Source organism: Dama dama, chromosome 6, assembly GCF_033118175.1.
Source record: "Dama dama isolate Ldn47 chromosome 6, ASM3311817v1, whole genome shotgun sequence".
NCBI lineage: Eukaryota > Metazoa > Chordata > Mammalia > Artiodactyla > Cervidae > Dama > Dama dama.
Window position 1 is genome coordinate 27,332,871 of NC_083686.1, and position 20,860 is coordinate 27,353,730.

General features: G+C 39.1%; 2 protein-coding genes across 2 annotated transcripts; both read right to left on the reverse strand.

The window, feature by feature from the left end:
- Positions 1-3,312: 3,312 nt before the first annotated feature.
- On the reverse strand, positions 3,313-4,869 carry LOC133058516 (platelet basic protein-like). The gene is made up of 3 exons (XM_061145217.1): positions 4,660-4,869; positions 4,206-4,341; positions 3,313-4,079 (listed from the first exon to the last, which is right to left on the reverse strand). The coding sequence occupies exons 1-3, from the start codon at positions 4,778-4,780 to the stop codon at positions 3,977-3,979; spliced, it is 360 nt and encodes a 119-aa protein (XP_061001200.1). The 5' UTR covers positions 4,781-4,869; the 3' UTR covers positions 3,313-3,976.
- A 13,745-nt stretch (positions 4,870-18,614) lies between these two features.
- CXCL6 (C-X-C motif chemokine ligand 6) lies at positions 18,615-20,761 on the reverse strand. Its single transcript, XM_061145793.1, has 4 exons — positions 20,569-20,761; positions 20,315-20,447; positions 20,105-20,188; positions 18,615-19,752 (listed from the first exon to the last, which is right to left on the reverse strand). Exons 1-4 carry the CDS (start codon positions 20,672-20,674, stop codon positions 19,737-19,739), a joined length of 339 nt encoding a protein of 112 aa, XP_061001776.1. The 5' UTR covers positions 20,675-20,761; the 3' UTR covers positions 18,615-19,736.
- Positions 20,762-20,860: the final 99 nt, after the last annotated feature.

Below are 20,860 nucleotides of genomic sequence, written 5' to 3' on the forward strand. Positions count from 1 at the left end.
AAGTTGGTGATGGACAGGGAAGCCTGGTGTGCTGCAGTCCATGGGGCTGCAAAGACATGACTGAGCGACTGAACTGAACTGAGTTCAGAGAGTGCTCCTGACTTAGAGAATGAGAAATATGTGGCCTCTCATCTTCTATGTGGGCAGGGCCCAGTCTCCTCCCTTCAGTGTTCTTGCTATTTCTGTCTTGGGGTATCAGGCCATAGAAAACAGACTCTAGTTCTTTGCTCTGGGGCCCTTCTATCTCCTGCCTCAAGACCATCTTCGCTTCCCTTAGAAAGAATGACTTTGGCTTTGATTAGGGAAAAATACACCCTCATCTCAAAGCCAGAGGCTCTCTGTCATACTGATTAACTGTGGTGAAGGGCCTTGGAAGCCCACTGCATGGACCAAGCTGACCTCTTGAGGCTCGGCAGGACCTGACCTCTGCAGGGATGTGTGGTTGAATTCCTAGACCTGGAATGTGCTTTCTTACTCTCTCACCACCTGTCCTTTCATCTAGCTAAGTTCCACTCATATTTCTGGTGTCAGCTGAAATCTTACCTCCCCCTAGGCATCTTCCCTGAGAGCTAAAGCAACTCATGTTCCCTTTTGTTGTCATGTAGACCCACTGCTTCTCCTGTTTGCCACAGCTCATATAAACACACGCACATGATACTCACACAAGACATGCATATATATTTTAATGTATTTAAAATGGTTTTTCTTTCTAAATGAAAAGCTCCATGAGCTGTGAGATAGTATTGTCTCTCACTATTCTAATTTCCTGCTCAAAGGAAAAGTAAAGTGTTAGTCGCTCAATCATGTCAAACTCTTTGAGACCCCCTGGACTGTAGCCCACCAGGCTCCTCTGTCCATGGGATTCTCCAGGCAAGCATACTAGAGTGGGTTGCCATTGGCTTCTCCAGCTCCCTGGTAGGGACTCAATATAAAGCACTACATTAGTGAAGATGATGAATGTTGAAAATGATAATGATGAGGCTTTGACATGTTCAAGTGCCTGTTTCTTTGTGCAGTAGGAGCATACCTCTATACTCACATGTGGTTGTAATTATTTGTCAGCCTGTCTGCATCTCCCACCAGACAGTTATCTCTTCAAAGGCAATTCTCCATGACTTATAGTCTTTGACTACCCAGCATCTTGACAATGGCCAGTACAGCGTGTGGTGTAAGTCACATGTATTTATGGAACTGCAACTTGAGATCCCATTTGAGTTAGCACAGAGGGAATGGATAGAAGAGTGGTTTAGCGTATGGGTGGGCAACATACTGGATTTGTACAATCTGACCCCCAGGTTTCAATATTTGCAGTGTAAAGACACCCCTGGAGTAGTGGCAGTTAATTCATTCTCTCTCTGCATCTAAATAGAATAATTTAATATGTGCACACAAAAATAAAAGACATATGCATAATGAAGGAGGTATTAGCATAGTGTAAAAACTATGTCATGTCTTAGGAGGTGGCCTTCCTGGATTTCAGTAGGAGATCCTAGAGAAATGAATGAGATGAATGAGATGCTGAGCTATTTTAAATTATTGGTGAAAAACTGATGACCCTGAGTGCTTTATTTATTAATGTTTATTTATGTGTATTATTTGTTAACTATTACTTAATAAGTTACTTACTTATTACTAATTACTTATTACTTAATAAATGTGTTTATTTTGTACACAAAACATTTAAGGCATTAAATCTATAATGATGAGAACATAATAAAAAGAAACCTAATAATGCATAGATTGTGAACTAAATGCGTCATACATGAGTGCTCCTTAAACTGTGTGCAGGTTGGGGTAGATGAACTGATGTCTTCTATAATCATCATAGGATGTTTAGTATGCTATTTATGTATCAAGTCTTATTTTCTGTATCAATAACATTATGTGAAACATAATATAATCTCTTCATTAGAGAAAGAAAAATCAAGCAAAGTGATAAGATGTTGTGGTTACTAGCACAGTTTCAAATCGTCCCTCTGTCACCTACTTAGTTATTTGATTCTGAGGCAAATTTCCTAATTTCTTTGAACTTCGATTTTCTTCTCTGTAGCACTGCTGTTGCTGCTGCTGCTAAGTCACTTCAGTCGTGTCTGACTCTGTGCAACCCCACAGACGGCAGCCCACCAGGCTCCCCCGTCCCTGGGATTCTCCAGGCAAGAACACTGGAGTGGGTTGCCATTTCCTTCTCCAATGCATGAAAGTGAAAAACGAAAGTGAAGTCGCTCAGTCATGTCCAACTCTTAGCAACCCCATGGCCTGCAGCCCACCAGGCTCCTCCGTCCATGGGATTTTCCAGGCAAGAGTACCAGAGTGGGTTGCCATTGCCTTCTCCTTGTAGCACTGGGGATGCTAATTATAATAATAATAAATACTAACATTGGCCTACGGATTATTGTGTGACATGGATTATTTTCAGCACTTTGAATCTATTAGCTCTTAATTTTCACATCAACTCCATAAGATAAGCAATATTATTATGCCATTTTAGAAATGAAGAAATAAGGCACAGTTTATGCAACCCGACCAAAGTTACACTGCTAGTAAGTGGTGGACTAAGTTACCCATTTATTCTCTCTTTAGAGGATGTGCTCTTAACCACATCATAGCTATCTTGTAAGAATTTAATTCTTTACAACTATTTAATTATAATGCATGCAGAACAATCATTTTCTCTGGTATATTAATATTGTTATTAACATAATAATATCAATAGTTATTAATAAAGTTTAGCTATTACTATAGTACATTAAAAATAGTACAAATCATCAACTAGTGAATTTTGTTGTCCATATTGTTAAATACCAAAGTTTCTAAGAAATAAAAAGATAATTAAGGCTTTTCCCCTAATAATTCTGTTAAAAGTAATAATATATGACAACAAAGCAATAATAAGTTTGATTTTATGTTAATACTTCTGTAAGAATAGTATGGGTATATTTTAAGGGATTAGAGTGAAAGAAATTCTGTTGACTATAAAATAATAATTAGTAGTCTGGTAAAGTTTAAATTCTCTTTCGACCTTATTTGCAAGGCTGATTCTAATACAGAAAATGTAACCATGTAGATATTAAGTAAGCAAAAATGTACAAACATGTCAGGGTAAAATCTTCAACACCAAGGAGAATCTGTTGTTATTATTAAAAATACTGTATCATTGAAGATATATATGATACCATATGCCATCACATATTGTTTGCTCTACTGGTATTAAATGTATTTAAATTAAATGGTATTAAATTACTTTAAAGTAAATAACCACTGCTCACAAGACTCACATCCTACAATTTTATTATTATTAGGGTTGAAGGCTAAAGTAAACACAGGAAAAATCTTTCAGGTGATGTTTTGAAACAAGACATCCTAGGACTAACACAGTGAAAAATCTATTAAGTCCCTAAATGTATTAATAAACATTTATTGAGCAAGTGCTCCATGCTGGGCTCTGTATGGTTTCTGATATCACTGACCATTATGGAATCCTCGTGGTCATGTCTAGTCTATCAGTATAGTGGAGCACAATAAGTTAAGACAAATGTATTTGGAAAGAAACTTTTAAAGAAAGAAATGCTAAACACATTACCACATTTAGCCAAGAGTAAGGGAGTAAATCATATATTGTATTTTGAAACAAGCCTTGGTTACTTTCTTTTTTTTTTATTAATTTTTAAAATGTTTACACTATTTTAAAAGGTTACTTTCCATTTACAGTTATTACAAAATATTGGTTATATTCCTCCTGTTATACAATACATCCTTGAGACTGTCTTACAGCCATGCTTACTTTTATCTTCTCCCTGTCATCTATTAACCAGCCATCTCAGAGCAAATTGTGACTTTTTGAGACAGAATGGAAAACATATCCAAAGTTTAATACAGTATGACTAGGTATCCTGGATAAATAAGAACTCTAGAAAGCCAAGATTTCAACTTCTGTTCTTCTTGGGAGATAAAAAGGTTTGACAGAAAATGAAAAAGATTAAGCAGCTGACCCACCATCTTCCAATATTTTCTGGACTATTTTCTTGATTCTGGGGGCTTCCGGATCCAGGCAGGTTTTCTTCCCATTCTTCAGCGTGGCTCTGCAAGAGAGAGTAGAATTATCTGTGAGCATCCTGGCACATCATCAGAAGGGATCCAGCAGTGGTGGTAGGGATGGAGATGGAGGGCTTCCTTAGGGAGGCAATACTAGAGAAGCAGAGACTTACATTACTTCGACTTTGGCGCAGTGGGGTCCTGCCCTGTTGACCTCCAAACTTTGGATGTTACTGGGATGAATGCCAGAGGTGGTCTTCATACACAAGCAGCGAAGTTCAATATGTAGCAATCTCTCCCTACCGCTAACTAAGGCAGAAGATATGATTCTATTAGCGATCATGATTATCTCCTAGATCTTATCTATTGATGAGTACCTCCCTCACAAGGCCATTTGTGAATACGATCGACCTGTCACCCTTTACTAAAGCACCTAGCAGAATTCCTGGCACAGGTCAAGTGCCCACAAAGTACAGCGTCTCCATTTGTAATTATTCATACAGTGCCCTTCTCTAGTCCCAGGGGCACCAAGGCAGTCTCTCCCCCAGACACAGCTGCAGCAGAAGCAGCCTCAGGTTAGGAGAAGCAGAGAGTCTACTATTCACCTCTCCCTAAAGTTTCTCTTACGTTTTCCAGTGGTGGAGGGAACCAGCATCGTCAGAAGCAGTGACATCAGTAGCAACACCTGTAGGACAGGAAGTGGGCTGGGCGCGGTATATGAGGAGGTGGCGTCAGGTCTGAAGCTCATGGTGGAAAAGACTTGAGTTAGAGCTGCTCCCAGGAGGGTGAACTGCTGCTCAGGAGTCTACAGCTAAGTGGTTTTCACAGTCGCCTGCTGTCTTTTATACACCCTGCCTCAAGGCCAGTAAGGAGAAGAAGGATAGGGATGGGGGAAGTGAGGGTGTGTGGTAACACAAGTGTAAGAGTGGTCAACTTGTGCCCAACCCAGATAAATGCAAGGCAAGTCAAATTCCTGCTAAATTTCATTTGCTTCATCCCTGCACATGCTCGCTCCCCCTTTCTCAATATCCATCTGCCTTTCACATGTTTAGGCAAGAACTAGACTGAAATATTACATATATTTTCTTTGAATAATTATGTAATATGCCCTGCCTTTCCTATAATGCAATTTAGAGGCCTTATAGACATTTTAGCTGTATCTGAAAGCATAAATGTGTGGCCCTTGGAAGAGAGAGTTATCTTCCCTTTCCAGTTGCCAAGGAAAGCAGATGTTCCTATCTTGGTTGTTGATAAGTGCTGGGATTCGTTTGGAGTATGTGAATAAAATAGGAGCCAATTATCATCAAAACTTAACTTCATGTATTAGTTTATGGACTCCTTTCTGTCTTCCAAATGTATTATCTTTTACAATTTCATCCAGAAACTAGAAGCAAACTCATCCTCCTCTGTATTATAAAATGAACTACTTTTTACTTTTTTCTGTCATCTGAGTCCACTTTAGAAAATAAGACCCAATAGTTTTATTTTTCCTTTTATTATTAATCTAACAGAGAAATGTATGAAACAATTCACTGTAAAAGATTTATAAACTGCAGATAAAACATGCAAGTTCCTCTTCATCATTGCTCCACATTCTGGGTCTCCAATGGTAATGATTGGTAAAAATTTGGCATTAGTTTTCTATTCTATCTACATTTATATATACACATATCCATAGAACCACATATATAATACATAAAGATATACATATATAAAGAGAGATAGACATAGATCATTTTTTATACAAGTGGACTTATTATACAGCTTTTTTTCTTTAAAACTATGTCTTCAGCATCCTTTCATGTTACTTCAATGTCATTTTTCTCCATTCTTTTCAATGTCTGCATAATATCCTATAGATAGGCAATTGTCATCCAAACTTGTCCTACTGGCAACCTTGTAGGTGTTCCAGTTTTGCACTTATGGATTGCACTAAGATCTTTATTAAAGTCTCAAACTCTAATTAAGGGTCTTGATTTCAAACCCCACGTGATATGGACAAAGCCTGGCAGATGTACAGAGGGAGGCCCCCATATCACATACTGGCTTTTGGTTTTGGGTTTTTTTTTTTTTCCAAGATTTTAAAAAATGACATTTCTTAAAAGTTCAGTTCAGTTCAGTCCCTCAGTTGTGCCTGACTCTTTTCGACCCCATAGATTGTAGCACGCAAGGCCTCCCTGTCCATCACCAACTCCTGGAGTTTACTCAAACTCATGTCCATTCAATCGGTGATGCCATCCAACCATCTCATCCTCTGTTGTCCCCTTCTCCTCCCACCTTCAATCTTTCCCAGCATCAGGGTCTTTTCCAAAGAGTCAGTTCCTCCCATCAGATAGCCAAAGTATTGGAGCTTCAGCTTCAGCTTCAGCATCAGTCCTTCCAGTGAATATTCAGGACTGATTTCCTTTAGGATGGACTGGTTGGATCTCCTTGCTGTCCAAGGGACTCTCAGGAGTCTTCTCCAACACCACAGTTAAAAAACTTCAATTATTTGGCTCTGAGCTTTCTTTATGGCCCAACTCTCACATCCATACATGACTACTGGAAAAACCACAGCTTTGACTAGACAGACCTTCGTCGGCAAAGTAATGTCTCTGCTTTTTAATATGCTGTCTAATTTGGTCATGGCTTTTCTTTCAAGGAGCAAGCGTCTTTTAATTTCATTGCTGCAGGCACTATCTGCAGTGATTTTGGAGCCCAAGAAAATAAAGTTTCTCACTGTTTCCATTCTTTCCCCATCTATTTGCTATGAAGTGATGGGACTGGATGCTGTGATTTTCATTTTTTGAATGTTGAGTTTTAAGCCAGCTTTTTTACTCTCCTCTTTTACTTTCATTAAGAGTCTCTTTAGTTCTTCTTCACTTTCTGCTATAAGGGTGGTGTCATCTGCATATCTGAGGTTATTGATATTTCTTCCGCTGATCTTGACTCCAGCTTGGGCTTCATCCAGCCCAGCATTTCTCATGATGTACTCTGCATATAAGTTAAATAAGCAGGGTGACAATATACAGTCTTGATGTACTCCTTTCCTGTTTTGGAACTAGTCTGTTGTTCCATGTACAGTTCTAACTGTTGCTTTTTGACTTTCATATAGATTTCTCAGGAGGCAGGTCAGGTGGTCTGGTATTCCCATCTCTTTAAGAATTTTCTACAGGTTGTTGTGATCCACACAGTCAAAGTCTTTAGCGTAGTCAATGAAGCAGAAGTAAATGTTTTTCTGGAACTCTCTTGCTTTTTTGATGATCCAACAGATGTTGGCAATTTGATCTTTTTCCTCTGCCTTTTCTAAATCCAGCTTGAACACCTGGAAGTTCACAGTTCCCGTACTGCTGAAGCCTGGCTTGGAGAATTTTGAATATTACTTTGCTAGTCTGTGAGATGAGTGCAGTTGTGTGGTAGTTTGAGCATTCTTTGGCATTGCCTTTCTTAGGGATTGGAATGAAAACTGACCTTTTCCAGTCCTGTGGCCACTGCTGAGTTTTCCAAATTTGCTGGCACATTGAGTGCACCACTTTCACAGCATCGTCTTTTAGGATTCAAAATAGCTCAACTGGAATTCCATCACCTCCACTAGCTTTGTTCATAGTGATGCTTCCTGAGGCCCACTTGACTTTGCATTCCAGGATGCCTGGCTCTAGATGAGTGATCACTCCATCATGGTTATCTGGGTCATGAAGATTATTTTGTATAGTTCTTCTGTGTATTCTTGCCACCTCTTCTTAATATCTTCTGCTTCTGTTAGATCCACACATTTCTTAAAAGTTAACAGGTGCATAAGAGGAAACTGAAAAACACAAGCCATAATCACAAGCAGTTTACCATTTGATACTAAGTATCCATTTTTATGTAAATAAGATCATGCAGTTATGTATCATCCTTTCTCACACATCATGAATACTTACCCACTTTCACTATCCCACAGCTATGAGTATTTTGATAGCCAAGAATATACTATACCAGCTCAATGCAAGAAAAAATAATGTAATCCTGCCTTGGCAACAAATATTTCATAAGAGACAAAAATGGCAACAGCTCTCTAGATAAAGATATTGGTAGCATTATGATTAAAACACTACATTACCTTAGTGCTCGATTAAAAATGGGATGTAGAGCAACAGAGTACACGAAGTATAATGCTTCTAAGAGGATTCATTATCCAAGCTAAACTATTAAAGTATTAGCGAGGAAGTATGTTTCCATTGAATTTCTTAACAAAATGTTCCTGTGATACAGCCTAGATATGTACATGCATCAGTGGTTATCATCTAAATACAAGTATGACACACCCATATACATCCCTCCTTTTATACTTCCTAATGCTCATCTGCTGCCAACCTAATGAACAAGTCCTGACGTATATTTCTCAGAGATGGTTTAACCATTCCATATCCAAGATGATTTATTTCTATCAATTATAGCAACAGTATTTGGACTTCCCTGGTGGCCCAGAGGTTAAGATTCTGTTCTCCAAACATAGGGGCCAAGGGTTCAATCCCTGGTCAAGGAAGATCTTGCATGCCTCATGGCATCCCAAATATATATATATTTATATTTATATTTATATGTATATATATGTATATATATGTGGGCTTCCCGGGTGGCGCTAGTGGTAAAGAATCTGCCTGCCAATGCAGGAGGTGTAACAGACAGGGGTTCAATCCCTGGGTCAGGAAGATCCCCTGGAGGAGAGCATGGCAACCCACTCCAGTATTCTTTCCTGGAGATTCACCATAGGCAGTGGAGCCTGGCAGGCTACAGTCTATGGGGGTCCAACAGAGTCGGACATGACTAAAGCAACTTAACATGTGTGTGTGTATATATATATATACACACATAAATATATATATATGTGAAAGTGAAAGTCACTCAGTCATGTCTGATTCTTTGTGATCCCATGAACTATACAGTCCATGAAATTCTCCAGGCCAGAATACTGGGGTGGGAAGCCATTCCCTCCTTCAGGGGATCTTTCCCACCTTGGGATCAAACCCAGGTCTTCTGCATTGCAGGTGATTCTTTACCAGCTGAGCTACCAGGGAAGCCTATATATATGTATATATAATATACATTATATATATAATTATACATTATATATAATATACATTATATATTTAATATATATAAATATATATACATATATATTTTGTTGTTTAGTCGCTGAGTTGTGTCTGACTCTGTGACCACATGGACTGCAGCCCACCAGGCTCCTCTGTCCATGGTAATTCTACAGGCAAGAAACAAAGATATTTACAAATTGGTTAATTCATTAGCTCTACTTTTTATCATACACTGTCACCTCAGGACATCTAAAAATCTTAGTTGTTGCAAAATAATGAACCTTGTCCACAATAAACATAGGTACTTTACAAAAATGAACATATAAATCTACGGTTACAACCTAAAACTGTCTTCAAGATACGGAAACGTTAGCCAGGAGCCCTTCCCTTCACCTTTTCTCTTACCCCTCCTCCAGCATTCTGGGGGACAGCACTACATCTAGCTCCAAGAGGTGATTAACAGAGACACTCCCAGAAAACTTGGGCTTCCCTGGTAACTCAGCTGGTAAAGAATTTGCCTGCAGTGCAGGAGACCCTGGTTCAATTCCTGGGTCAGGAAGATCCCCTGGAGAAGGGCATGGCTATCCACTTCTGTATTCTGACCTGGAGAATTCCATGGACTGTATAGTCCATGGGGTTACAAAGAGTCAGACATGACTGAGTGGCTTTCACTTTCACTCCCAGAAAACACAGTCCTTCCTAGAAACTAAGGAAAAGGTATCAGTTAAGGGGTTATTTTACTACCTCTGCTTTTAATATGCTTTGGGCATTAGGGCTTACTTATTTTTTAATTCACAGCAGCATTAACTAAAACGCACAAGTAGAACAGTGATTACATAATCTGAATGTGTGTGACTCGTGAGCACTGGCTGACACTTCTCTATCCACTTTTGAATGCAGAGGCATGTGGAAGATTTCTTTGAATGCCTCATGTATCCTGCCTGTAGTGTGTAGGATAATGCAATGTACAGTAGGTCATAGCTAAACAGCGGTAGTGAATAAATCAACTATTCTCATTAAAGGAAAGTTTCTCTTTCCTTTCTAATCATTCACAATTCTCAAACTAGACTTCACATGAACCCAAAGTGCAAGTGGTATAAAAAAGTGATTTGGGAGGCTGGGAAGAAAGGATGGGCCCCCAGACACAGGTCATCTTCCTCTTACAGCTTTGTAGAAATCTTACACAATATTCAAGCTTCCTATTTTCCTTTTTGCTTATTTATTTATACTTTCAAAATTCTAGAAGAAACTCTTAAAATGTTAAGTGTATAAAATTACCTTTTATCATAAGAATGACTGTGTAAATAATTTTTCCAACTTTAAAAAAATTTTAAGTCATTTTTTCCTGTTTATCAGTTCCTGACTATGTCTACTTAAAGTTCTTAGTTCCTGCTTTACAATGTATTCCTTATTTTTCTCCACCCTAATAGTTTTCTTCTTATAACTTGCAGTCTAGCAGTAGAACATATTAAATTAACATGATTTCCCCCCTCTTCCAACCCCAAAATTCATAGTCTAGCAGGTAAACTCAAGGAAAATCTTAAACTGAAAATGAGTATTCTTCTAAGAGAGACCATGTGAAGGAATTACAGAGAGTTTCAACAGGAAACAGGACCAGGGGAATGAATTTCCTTCTAATTCTTCCTGAGTGATGACTGTATAACCTTTCCCCATTATTGTGATTAAAATGTTGCAATATCCACAAATACTGTGAATTAAAAATAAACACAAAGCAACAGAGAACACAGAGTATAATGCTTCTAAGAGGATTCATTATCCGATCTAAACTGTTAAAGCACCAGCAAGGAAGTATGTTTTCAATGAATTACTTAACAATGTATTTCTATAGTACAGTCAAGAGAGGCGCATGCATCAATGTGTCTGCACTGACTCACAAATCAGATCTATCTGTATTCAAATGTAAATTCAAAACCATTTCCAGAGTAAGACATAAAAGGTTTTGGCATTATTCATAATCTCTTTCTTTTTCTGTCCTTCTCACCTCTTCCCTCTACAACACATGCTGTTTACTCTTCTTATTAGCTTTAGTGTTTCCCTGTTGGCTCAGAGGGTAGAGTCTGCCTGAAGTACGGGATATCTGGATTTGATCCCTGGGTAGGGAAGATCCCCTAGAGGAGGAAATGGCAACTCACTCCAGTATTCTTGCCTGGAGAATCCCATGGATGGAGGAGCCTGGTGGGCTATGGTTCCTGGGGTCGCAAAGAGTCAGACACAACTGAGCGACTTCATTTTCTTTTTTTCTTTTCCCCCTCTTACAGATACTAACCACATTTCCTTCCTGGTTCACTTCGATTAGTCACAAGTTCCTAATCCTTTGGGGGAAACTATATGGAATGTCTTCTGAGCTAACAATGCGGCTTAAGTTAGTTGACACCAGGAAAGAGGTAGCACGTAGCAGAGGATCATCAACTCATTGTTGTAATCAACAAGTGTATTTTGTCACAAAAGACACATCGTCAGCAAGGTTTGTGAGGCAGGATGAACATATTTCTTGAGTCACTAATATTTCACAAGGGTATTAGTCAGTGTTTGAGGTAAAATGCTCTTTGCTAGTTTTCATTTACTCAGTAAATATTAAGTATCTGCTATGTGCCAGGCAAAAAATGAGATCTCAAATATTTGTGCAAAGCAATGGGATGTAAATACTAATTTACTACTACTACTATACACTCCTACTGCTATTATTGCTAACTGTCCTTACTGTCATGTGCATAACTTTTTTGATTTCCATGAAGAGAAACATAATACTGACACTAATAAGTGGACTGTACAGAAATGGGTAAAAAAATATTTTAAATCAGTTGTTTAAGCAAAAGAAATTAGCTTATACAAAGTTGCAATTTAAAAGAATGCCAGAAAATTAGTGTCAGAGGTTCTTGTGTTTAAAAATAACTTGACAGCTTTTTATGAAACTTACATTGTCACCCTGGTTTTTTTTTTTTTGTGTGTGTGTGTGTGGTAAACTTACTTTATCTCTTTTTCCTTTAAGTCATTGCATTATAAATAGCAGTGTCATTCAGGAAATTAGCAAGCTTTCTAGGACTCAAAACAGAACTTATCTGTTAGCTATTTTAAAAGAAAGTATCTAAAGACACTGGAGGAACATTAGCCTTTAAAATTAAGATGTATGTCAATTCTGCTTTATGTAGACTGTTTTAAACTGACATCTCCCAAGTATGAAGGGAATAAGCTATCGCCTACAAATTAGTAATCAAACAATTGATACAGAAGATCCTAGAAATGATAAAATGGAGAGTCAGTCTGTTAAAGCACTTTAATCAATAAGTTGAAATACTAGCCAACAAAATATTTCCTATAAGTGCTGAAATCTAATATGTTTTCTGTATAACTTTAAGTGGACAAAAGTGATCCAGACTTCAAATGTCGTTGTTTTAGTCAACTAAGTTAGGTCCAACTCTTTTGCAACCGCATGGACTATAGCTTAACGGCTCCTCTGTCCATGGGATTTTCCAGGCAAGAATACTACAGTGGGTTGCCATTTCCTTCTCCAGGGGATCTTCCTAGCCTAGGGATCAAACCCACATCTCCTACACTGGCAGGTGGATTTTTTTTTTACCACTGAACCACCAGGGAAGCCTTGACTTCAAATATTCTGGCACTAGTTTAATTGAGGCTATATCCTACCCAGAGGTGGTGAGGCATGGGGTAGGAGGGGAGGGTGAAGAAGTTGGGGGCAGAATATCTTCCTGGGTGCTATTACACAAGAACATTGCAAAGTTCTGGGGGCATGTGGATTTTTAATGATGTTGATTGCTGCCATTTATTGAACATTAGATGCATGATGATCATTTTCCAATCCTCTTATGCTGCATAACCAGCCATTCGCAAACTTAGTGGCTTACCACAAGTCGGGCATTTCTGATAATGCTGTGTGCTAATGAGAGGTCAAAGAGCTAACTCATTGGAAAAGAACTTGCTGCTGGAAACGACTGTGGAAGAAAGAGAGAAAGACAAAAGATGCTGGGAAAGACAAAAGAAGAAGGGGGTGGTAGAGGATAAGATGGTTAGATAGCATCACTAACTCAATGGCTTCCCAGGTGGTGCAGTTGGTAAAGACTCTGCCTGCTCAGTGCAGGAGACACAGAGATGTGGGTTCAGTCCCTTGGTTGGGAAGATCCCCTGGAGGAAGATGGCAACCCAATCCAGTATTTTTACCTGAAAAATCCAATGGACAGAGGAACCTGGCAAGCTACAGTCCATAGCATTGCAGAGCCTGACACGATGGCGCATGCATGCATGCTACACCAACTCGATGGACGTGAACTTGAGCGAAGTCCAGGAGATTAGTGGAGGACAGCAAAACCTGGAACGCTTCAGTCCATGGGATCCAGAGTCTGACATGACCTAGGGACTGAACAACAACAATGAGAAGTACTTCTGCTTTCATCTTGCCTGAGTACACTTGAGTGGGGGTGGTCAGAGAGCAACCGGAAGGGCTGAAAAGTCCAAAATGGCCTCATTCACCTGGGAGGTGATTTGTCCTGGCGACTGACTGACATTTCTGCTTCGGCACCTGGGTCTTCCTGTTCCTCCTCCTATAAGTAGCATCATGATATTTCTCAGGAAGAAATGAAGGAAGAAGGAGGGAAGGGGGCAGGAGAGAGAAAGGAGGGAAGAGAAGAGTAGGAAAGGGAGACGAAGGAGGGACAAGGAAATAAAAGACAAGAATGCAACTTCCTTGGTGGTGCAGTGATTAGGAATCCACCTTCCAATGCAGGGAACTTGAGTTCAATTCCTGATGGAGGAGTTAGGAGCCCAAATGCCAAGGGATAACTAAGCCCACATGCTGGAACTACTGAGCCCGTGTGTTTCAACAAGAGAAGCCAATGCACCTCAGGGAAGACCCATCACAGCCAAAAAAACAAAGAAAAAGGACAAGAGCCTTCCACTCTTCTCCCCTTCACATTCCCTCTCCTTTCTCCTCCTCCTCCTGCTCCTTCCTCATAAAGTACCTCCAGCATGCCTTTTCAGGATCCTCTGAATGGTGCACCATGACTTTTTTCCATATCTGTGGTGGCTCCAGATAGCACTGAACAAACATCGTCTCCGGGTTCATCTCACCACCTGAGTGCATTGTCTTGCCTAAAGCTATGCCCACTCCCCGCAGGTAGCCCACACCAAATGCCTGGCCAATGGGGGGATTCAGCAGTCTGTCTTCCTGCCACAATTCAGAATAACTCTACAAGGCCATCCCAGCTCCAGAACTTCTCGTAAGCCCCCCCCTGAATCTTCTGTTACAGCAGCAGTTCTCCATCTACCCACTGCTGCTTCCTTACTTCCTGAGATATGTTAATTTTTAGAGCAGTCCTCAATACATTTCCTGCAGGCAGATCTCCCCTCCGAGTTTGATTCTAGGCAATGCCATCTAAGATGCTACTTTTCTCTTTAAAAAAATCTAGTTCCTTTTCATGCAACTTTCAAGAGAAGCTTTGTCAGAGAAAACTGAGGATTTTTGCTGCCAAAGGACTTTAACTAAGTTTGAGAGTTTCTCATCTTCGTAATCCTGGTATCATAAGGATCCCGTACAAGGTCTGGTATGAAACAAGATTATAAATAAATGTCAATACTGATGTTTCATTGATTTATCAATGATAAACATGGATAAACATTCACTATGGATGAATGCTTATAGAAGGGAAATACATCATACATTTTTTTAATGTTGTCACATCATTGACAGAAAATATGTAGCATTGTTTTCAGAGGCTTTCTGAGAAAGACTGGTGGGGAAAAAAAATTCTTAGAAGCACTAAAAATTAATAATTCACACACAGGTAGAAAGAATAGCAATAAATATGAAAAAAAATTAAAAATTGAGCTTTCAGTTTTCTCATTTAAAGAGGAATTTGAATTAGGAGACTTGAGAAAGGAACTAACATTTATCAAAAAAACTACTTTGTTCCAGGTTAGTCTTTATTGCCTGAGAGATAGATATTATTGTACTGATTTTACAGGTGAGAAGACTGAGGGATGCAGAGGTTAAATAAATTGCCAAAGTCACATAGCTAAAAATACAAACTAGACTTGAGATGTAATTGTTTTGACTTTGCTCTTCATCACAAACTACAAAGAAATATCACTGGTCTCTTTTACTGGGAGTGAATCAAATCAATTATTTTTCTCTTTGTCAAACCTGAGAAGTGGGTCAGAAATAATCATCATACATTTCTGTGGTAGTGGAAACACATCCACTAAGAAAATGGATTTTTCAGAGGGTGGGGGATGTTCTTCCAGTTTCTCAATATTTAAGAAATTGGAATCTATAGGCTTTGTAGAAGCAAAGTTTTGAAACTAAACTCTTTTTATGTGTCATTATTTCACTCTACATATTTGAAGTATGAGCAATCCTTCTCAGGGATATATTATTAATTTTGCTGACTAAAAGCCACGAAGGACCATCAGTCAAAATCAGAATCACATGAGTGCTGCTTGTCTTCCGTGACTTAGTCAGTGAAGCAAGTTGAAATCCCCAGATGTTTCTGCTGCCTGGTAAATTTCTCAGTTTGTAACATCCAGGAAAGAGTTAGAAGTTATGAACAACATGAGAATTAACCACAACAACTCTTTTCCTTATGCAAGAATTAAAACTATGATAGAAAAACTAAACTACTAGTCATATTTTATCATAGATCTTGTCATATCTTCAGGAATTGAAGGATTATGTGAATGTGACACACCCAGAGGCAAACAAGAAAATCTGGTAGAATGAAGAGCATTGATGGTACACTGAAAATTGTCTGGATTGGGGGAGTAACATACAGTACATTTTAGCTGAGCATTTGTTCAATTCCCAGTGATTTCATATATGAAAGTGAATTTCAGAGGGATAACAGAGTGAACACACTATGTAGAGACTTGGAGGAAAATATAAGGTATATCCTTGGAAGACATATATGAGATTAATTTCCCCTGGATCTGTTCCAGTATTCTTGCCTGGAGAATCCAATGGACAGAGGAGCCTGGAGGGCTCTAGTCCACAGGATTGCAAAGAGTCGGACGCGACTAAGCGACTTAGCATGTGCACATGTTGTTTTTGATTTTGTTAGTGTCTTTGATTGTCTTAGTCTTTGATTTTGCTGGTGGCAGGATCAATAGTAGCAGCAGGTTTGATGAGTAGCAGCTGTCACTGAGGTTCTTGTGTAGATTATACTTTGGTAATACACTGTGATCAATTTTATTTGTAGAACGGCCAGTTATGGCATGCCCATAACAAATACACCTTTAAGAATATTGCAATGAGGTGTTAGTCTATGATCTATAAAGCAAACTAAACTTTTAAATCTTGCTTCTGGGGAAAAAAGATCTTGAATTGTGATAAAGAAGTAATTAGTAATGTTTATTTCTTCACATAGCTTGTGTTTTATCCATTCAAAAGGCATTTAAAACACTTTCATTGGCCATTATCAAGCACCTAATGAGTATTTTGGAGCTGATATAATAAATGAGGGATTGTTTAAAACGCTGAAATTTATAATTCAAACTTTTATAGTAACTTGGTTTGAGTTTTTAGCCTTTCCTTAGGATAACAATATAATTCATGGGTTCAAAGGAAAAAAATGCTATTTGAGAGAGCAATAAAATACTACAGAAGTTTAATTTTTTTTTTATTTGAGGTATCTTGTACTTTTTTATATTGCTGAAAAAAAATGTCAGCAAACTCATTTCTTTGAATCTACTCTAGGTGCTATCATATCTTTGTATCTCTGCGTGTCTCTTACAGACACTCTATTATATAGATACATTCATATGTAATCATAGAACATCTGTTAATCTAATTGATATTGTATATATGTGGAAAGAGATGAAAAGATATAGAATTACTTAGGTGAAATATGGGTATGTTAATAATATATTAGTATACACTATTAAATGTACATACATATTAATGTAAGCATATATGACAAATTAATCCAATTGGAGTTTGTGTGTATGTATACTAATTGGATCAGTTGCTCTCCTTTTGTTTTCTTGCTTTTCCCCAGAATGAGCTATTTACGTTAAATTGCTATTTCAATACCAGCGAGACAGTGGGATTTGCTTAGGTCACTAACCTGTTTAAGCCCTATGTGTTACTATGTGTTAATCACTGTCTTAAGAACAGAAGCGAATACGATAAATATAGTCCTCCCCTTATGAAGTTTACAGTGAAGTTGGAATAGACACTAAATAAATGACCACATGTGCATAGTCTCCATAGGCTCTACAGTCATGTTGGTGGCAAAATGTTATGAAGGAAAAGAACAGTCATATGACAGGATATAATCTAGTGAGAGAGAAGGGTCAGAGAGGCTATAAGTGACAGGTAAACTGCGTTTGGAAGAAGGATGGGAGTTCGTCAGGTGAAAGGGAGGGTTCTGTGTTATAGGTTGCAGGGACTATGCTTACCAAATCTCTTGTTGGATTATATGTAGACAAGAAAGGAAAAAGGGTAAAGGAATTATAATTTATTCAGCATTTACAATGAGCCAGGTGATTGATTTTAGAATACTATCTACAACCTGAGTTTCAAGATAACTTAATTAAGTCAATCTGTATCAGGTATTGAAGATATAGAGATGAATGAAATGTGGCAGATGCTCTGGGAGAACTCTAGTAGAGTAGGGTAAAAATCCTTTTAAGCTACTAAAAGCAATGCAATATTGACTATTCCCGTGAATTCAAATACTTAGAAGACACTATGGGAACATCAAAATGGAAACCATAAATTCTGCTGGTAGTACCAAGGAAAACTTCATGAAGGAAGTATTGTTTGAATAGAGCTTTGAAGGGTGAATAAGCTTCCTTCCATAGACAGAGAAATATGAAGGCCTTTCCAGATAGAGGTCCTACCAAAGTCATAGACCTGGAAGGAACATGCCCAATAGGGAAACTAAACTAAATTCTTGACTGCAATTATGCTATGGAAAAATGACTTTGAAGTAGTAATCAGGAGTCATAAGACAGAACCTGATTTGTCATGCTTTGAACTTGTATTTCATGTTTAGGAAATAGGGAGTCAGTAATGGATTTAAGGTAAGGAAGTCTTACATATTTGTGTTTTCTAAAGAGCCCAAAAGTTGTTGGTGCTATGAAGAAGGAACTGGAAGGGAAGTGAGCTTGGAGATAGGTTGAACTAACCCAAGGACATTGGGAAATGAGGATCCTGTCTGCTAGTTAGAGAGGAGCATAGTTAATTTTTACAATTTGGTAATGTAGAACTGGGAACTTCCCCAGTGGCTTAGCAGGTAAAGAATCCACCTGCAAGGCAGGAGACACAGGAGATGCAGGTTTGATCCCTGGGTTGGGACAACCCTTGGAGGAGAGCATGGCAACCACTCCAATATTCTTGCCTGGAGAATCCCATGGACAGAGGAGCCTGGCAGGCTATAGTCCAAAGGGTCTCAAAAAGTCAGACATGACTGAAGTGACTTAGCAAGCACATATGCAATGTAGATTAAGGAGAAATGACATTTTTGTAACAGTACAATAAACTATGAACTTCAGTAAATTTTATAAATCTTTTATTTTTTTTCCAAAGAACAAAAGAAGCACTATAAACCATTGAGATACATTTAAAAAGTACAATTTTAACATAGTAATTGTGATGCATATGTAATTCTCTGTAACAAAATAGTCAAACACTTAAAAAGATACAGTATATGTGTCTGCAAATTTTAGCAAGACTGTGCATTTTTTAAAAACTACATAATGAGTTTATATTCAAAGATCTTGAATATGCTTTCAGAACTTTCAATGTATAGATCATTGTTAAGATTGCCTTTACTCTTAAAAAACTAAAGGGATGTATTTCTATAAAAACTAGAAATAAGGAATTTACCTAGTTCCTAGCTTCTTTATTAATCCAAAATACATACTTAGTGGCTAGAAATATAATACTCCTAAAAAAATAGCTAATAAATACCATATAAAATCAAAGGTTTAATGAGTCAGTCATGACATTATGCCATACTAGGAAGACATCAAATGTCTAAATTTATAGAAAAAGAATATATTAATCCTTATAGAACTCATATATTTAGAAATTCTAAATAAGGAAATATATTCTACACAGATAACTGTATAACACTCAGATTTCTAATGCAGTATAACTTAAATATCTTCCAAGGGTCAAGAGTAAGAAAATTCTCTAACATATTCCCCAAAAAACAATACTAAAGTAGTTCCTATTTCATAAGAGAGTGAGGATAACAGTTTATCTCCATACACAGCATTCCAATGAAATTCCATTCACTCTCACACAGCTTTTCCCATGGAAGTATAAGAACTACAGTCTAGAAATAACAGTTGTCACCTTGAAAGGATTAACAATCAGTGATTCCTTGATTCACAATTTAGTCACTCTTAAAGATTTCAATAGCATAGCAGTTAAAATAACAGCAAAAAGGAGCAGGAAATACTATGCTAAACAGGACATAAACTGAGCAGAAAGTTGCAAGGACAAGCATAGATTCCCTCTTCCTTCCTCTCTTTCACAGTGGGGAATTTGTACAGAAACCTAACTCATTGGAGAAAATGAGCCCTTGCTCCTTGTCTTCTTCAGTAGGTTCAGAGGTCCCCAGAATATTCTGCTGAAGAACTGGGCGATTTTTCCAATGCATGGTTCTTTTAATTGTTCTTTCCACTGTTGAAAAAAGAATTATATCAGTTTAACCAAATTTCCACACACCTGTCTACCCCAACTTGTTTTCAAAACAGGGTTTAGGATCAATAAAAAAGCAGAGGGTAGAGTCCTTAACAAACAAAATCCATCTCAGTAATGAGTTCTGTGCAACCTCCTAGGCAATTCATGTTGAGATGCATGATAAGAGTTTTCGCAGGACTTTTGAGAACAACTTTCCCTTCTTCTCCGGAACATCCTTTTTACTTTAAACATGGTCTGGAATGTGGTCGCCAAATCTCAGAAGAGTATAAGGACTTTGAGAAATCCACACTCCAAGAGATTAAGAAACCAGAAAGAGCAAAGTGACAGATACCTGTCCAATATTTTCTGGACGATCTTCTTAATCAAAGGAGCTTCTGGGTCCAGACAGACTTCCCTTCCATTCTTCAAGGTGGCTCTGCAGAGAGAAAACGAGGATGCGCCCATGAACGTGGGGGCTGAAGACTAAGGCGGGGGGTGGGGTGGGGGGAAACCTTCCCTCTTGCCAAGGCCAGGGTGGACAGCGCCGCGCCCCAGGACTTACACCACTTCCACCTTGGAGCACTGCGGTCCCGCGGCCATCACCTGCAGATCACTGACCATTTTGGGATGAATTCCCGGTGTGGTGGTTAAACACACACAACGCAGCTCTCTCACAACGGCCGCGACAGGACCGGCTGGGGTAGAAGAGACACCGTTATAGGGCAGGTTGCTGGGGGAGCGCTTCCCCAGCCCGCCCGCCCGGGACGCCGCTCCGCTCCACCCGCCGGGCGCGCTCGGCTGGTCTGGCGCTCTCACCGCTGGCGAGGGGCCCGGGCGGCGTCAGCAGCAGCAGCGCGAGCAGCGCGCACAAGGCGCCCGACGGGCCGGGAAGGCGGGCGGCGCGGCTGGAGAGCAGTCTCATAGCGGCGAAGGGAGGCCTGCAGAGGGTTCCGACGGAGGCAGAAGGCGCGGGATTCGAAGCTCCAGAGCGCTGGTGACTGCCTCGGGTCTTCAGCATCCCTTTTATCTGCCCTGGCCCCTTCCCCCAGGCAGGAAACTCAATCTTTAGGATGCTTGGGAAATTCCCTGATCTAAGGGGGGGCGGGGA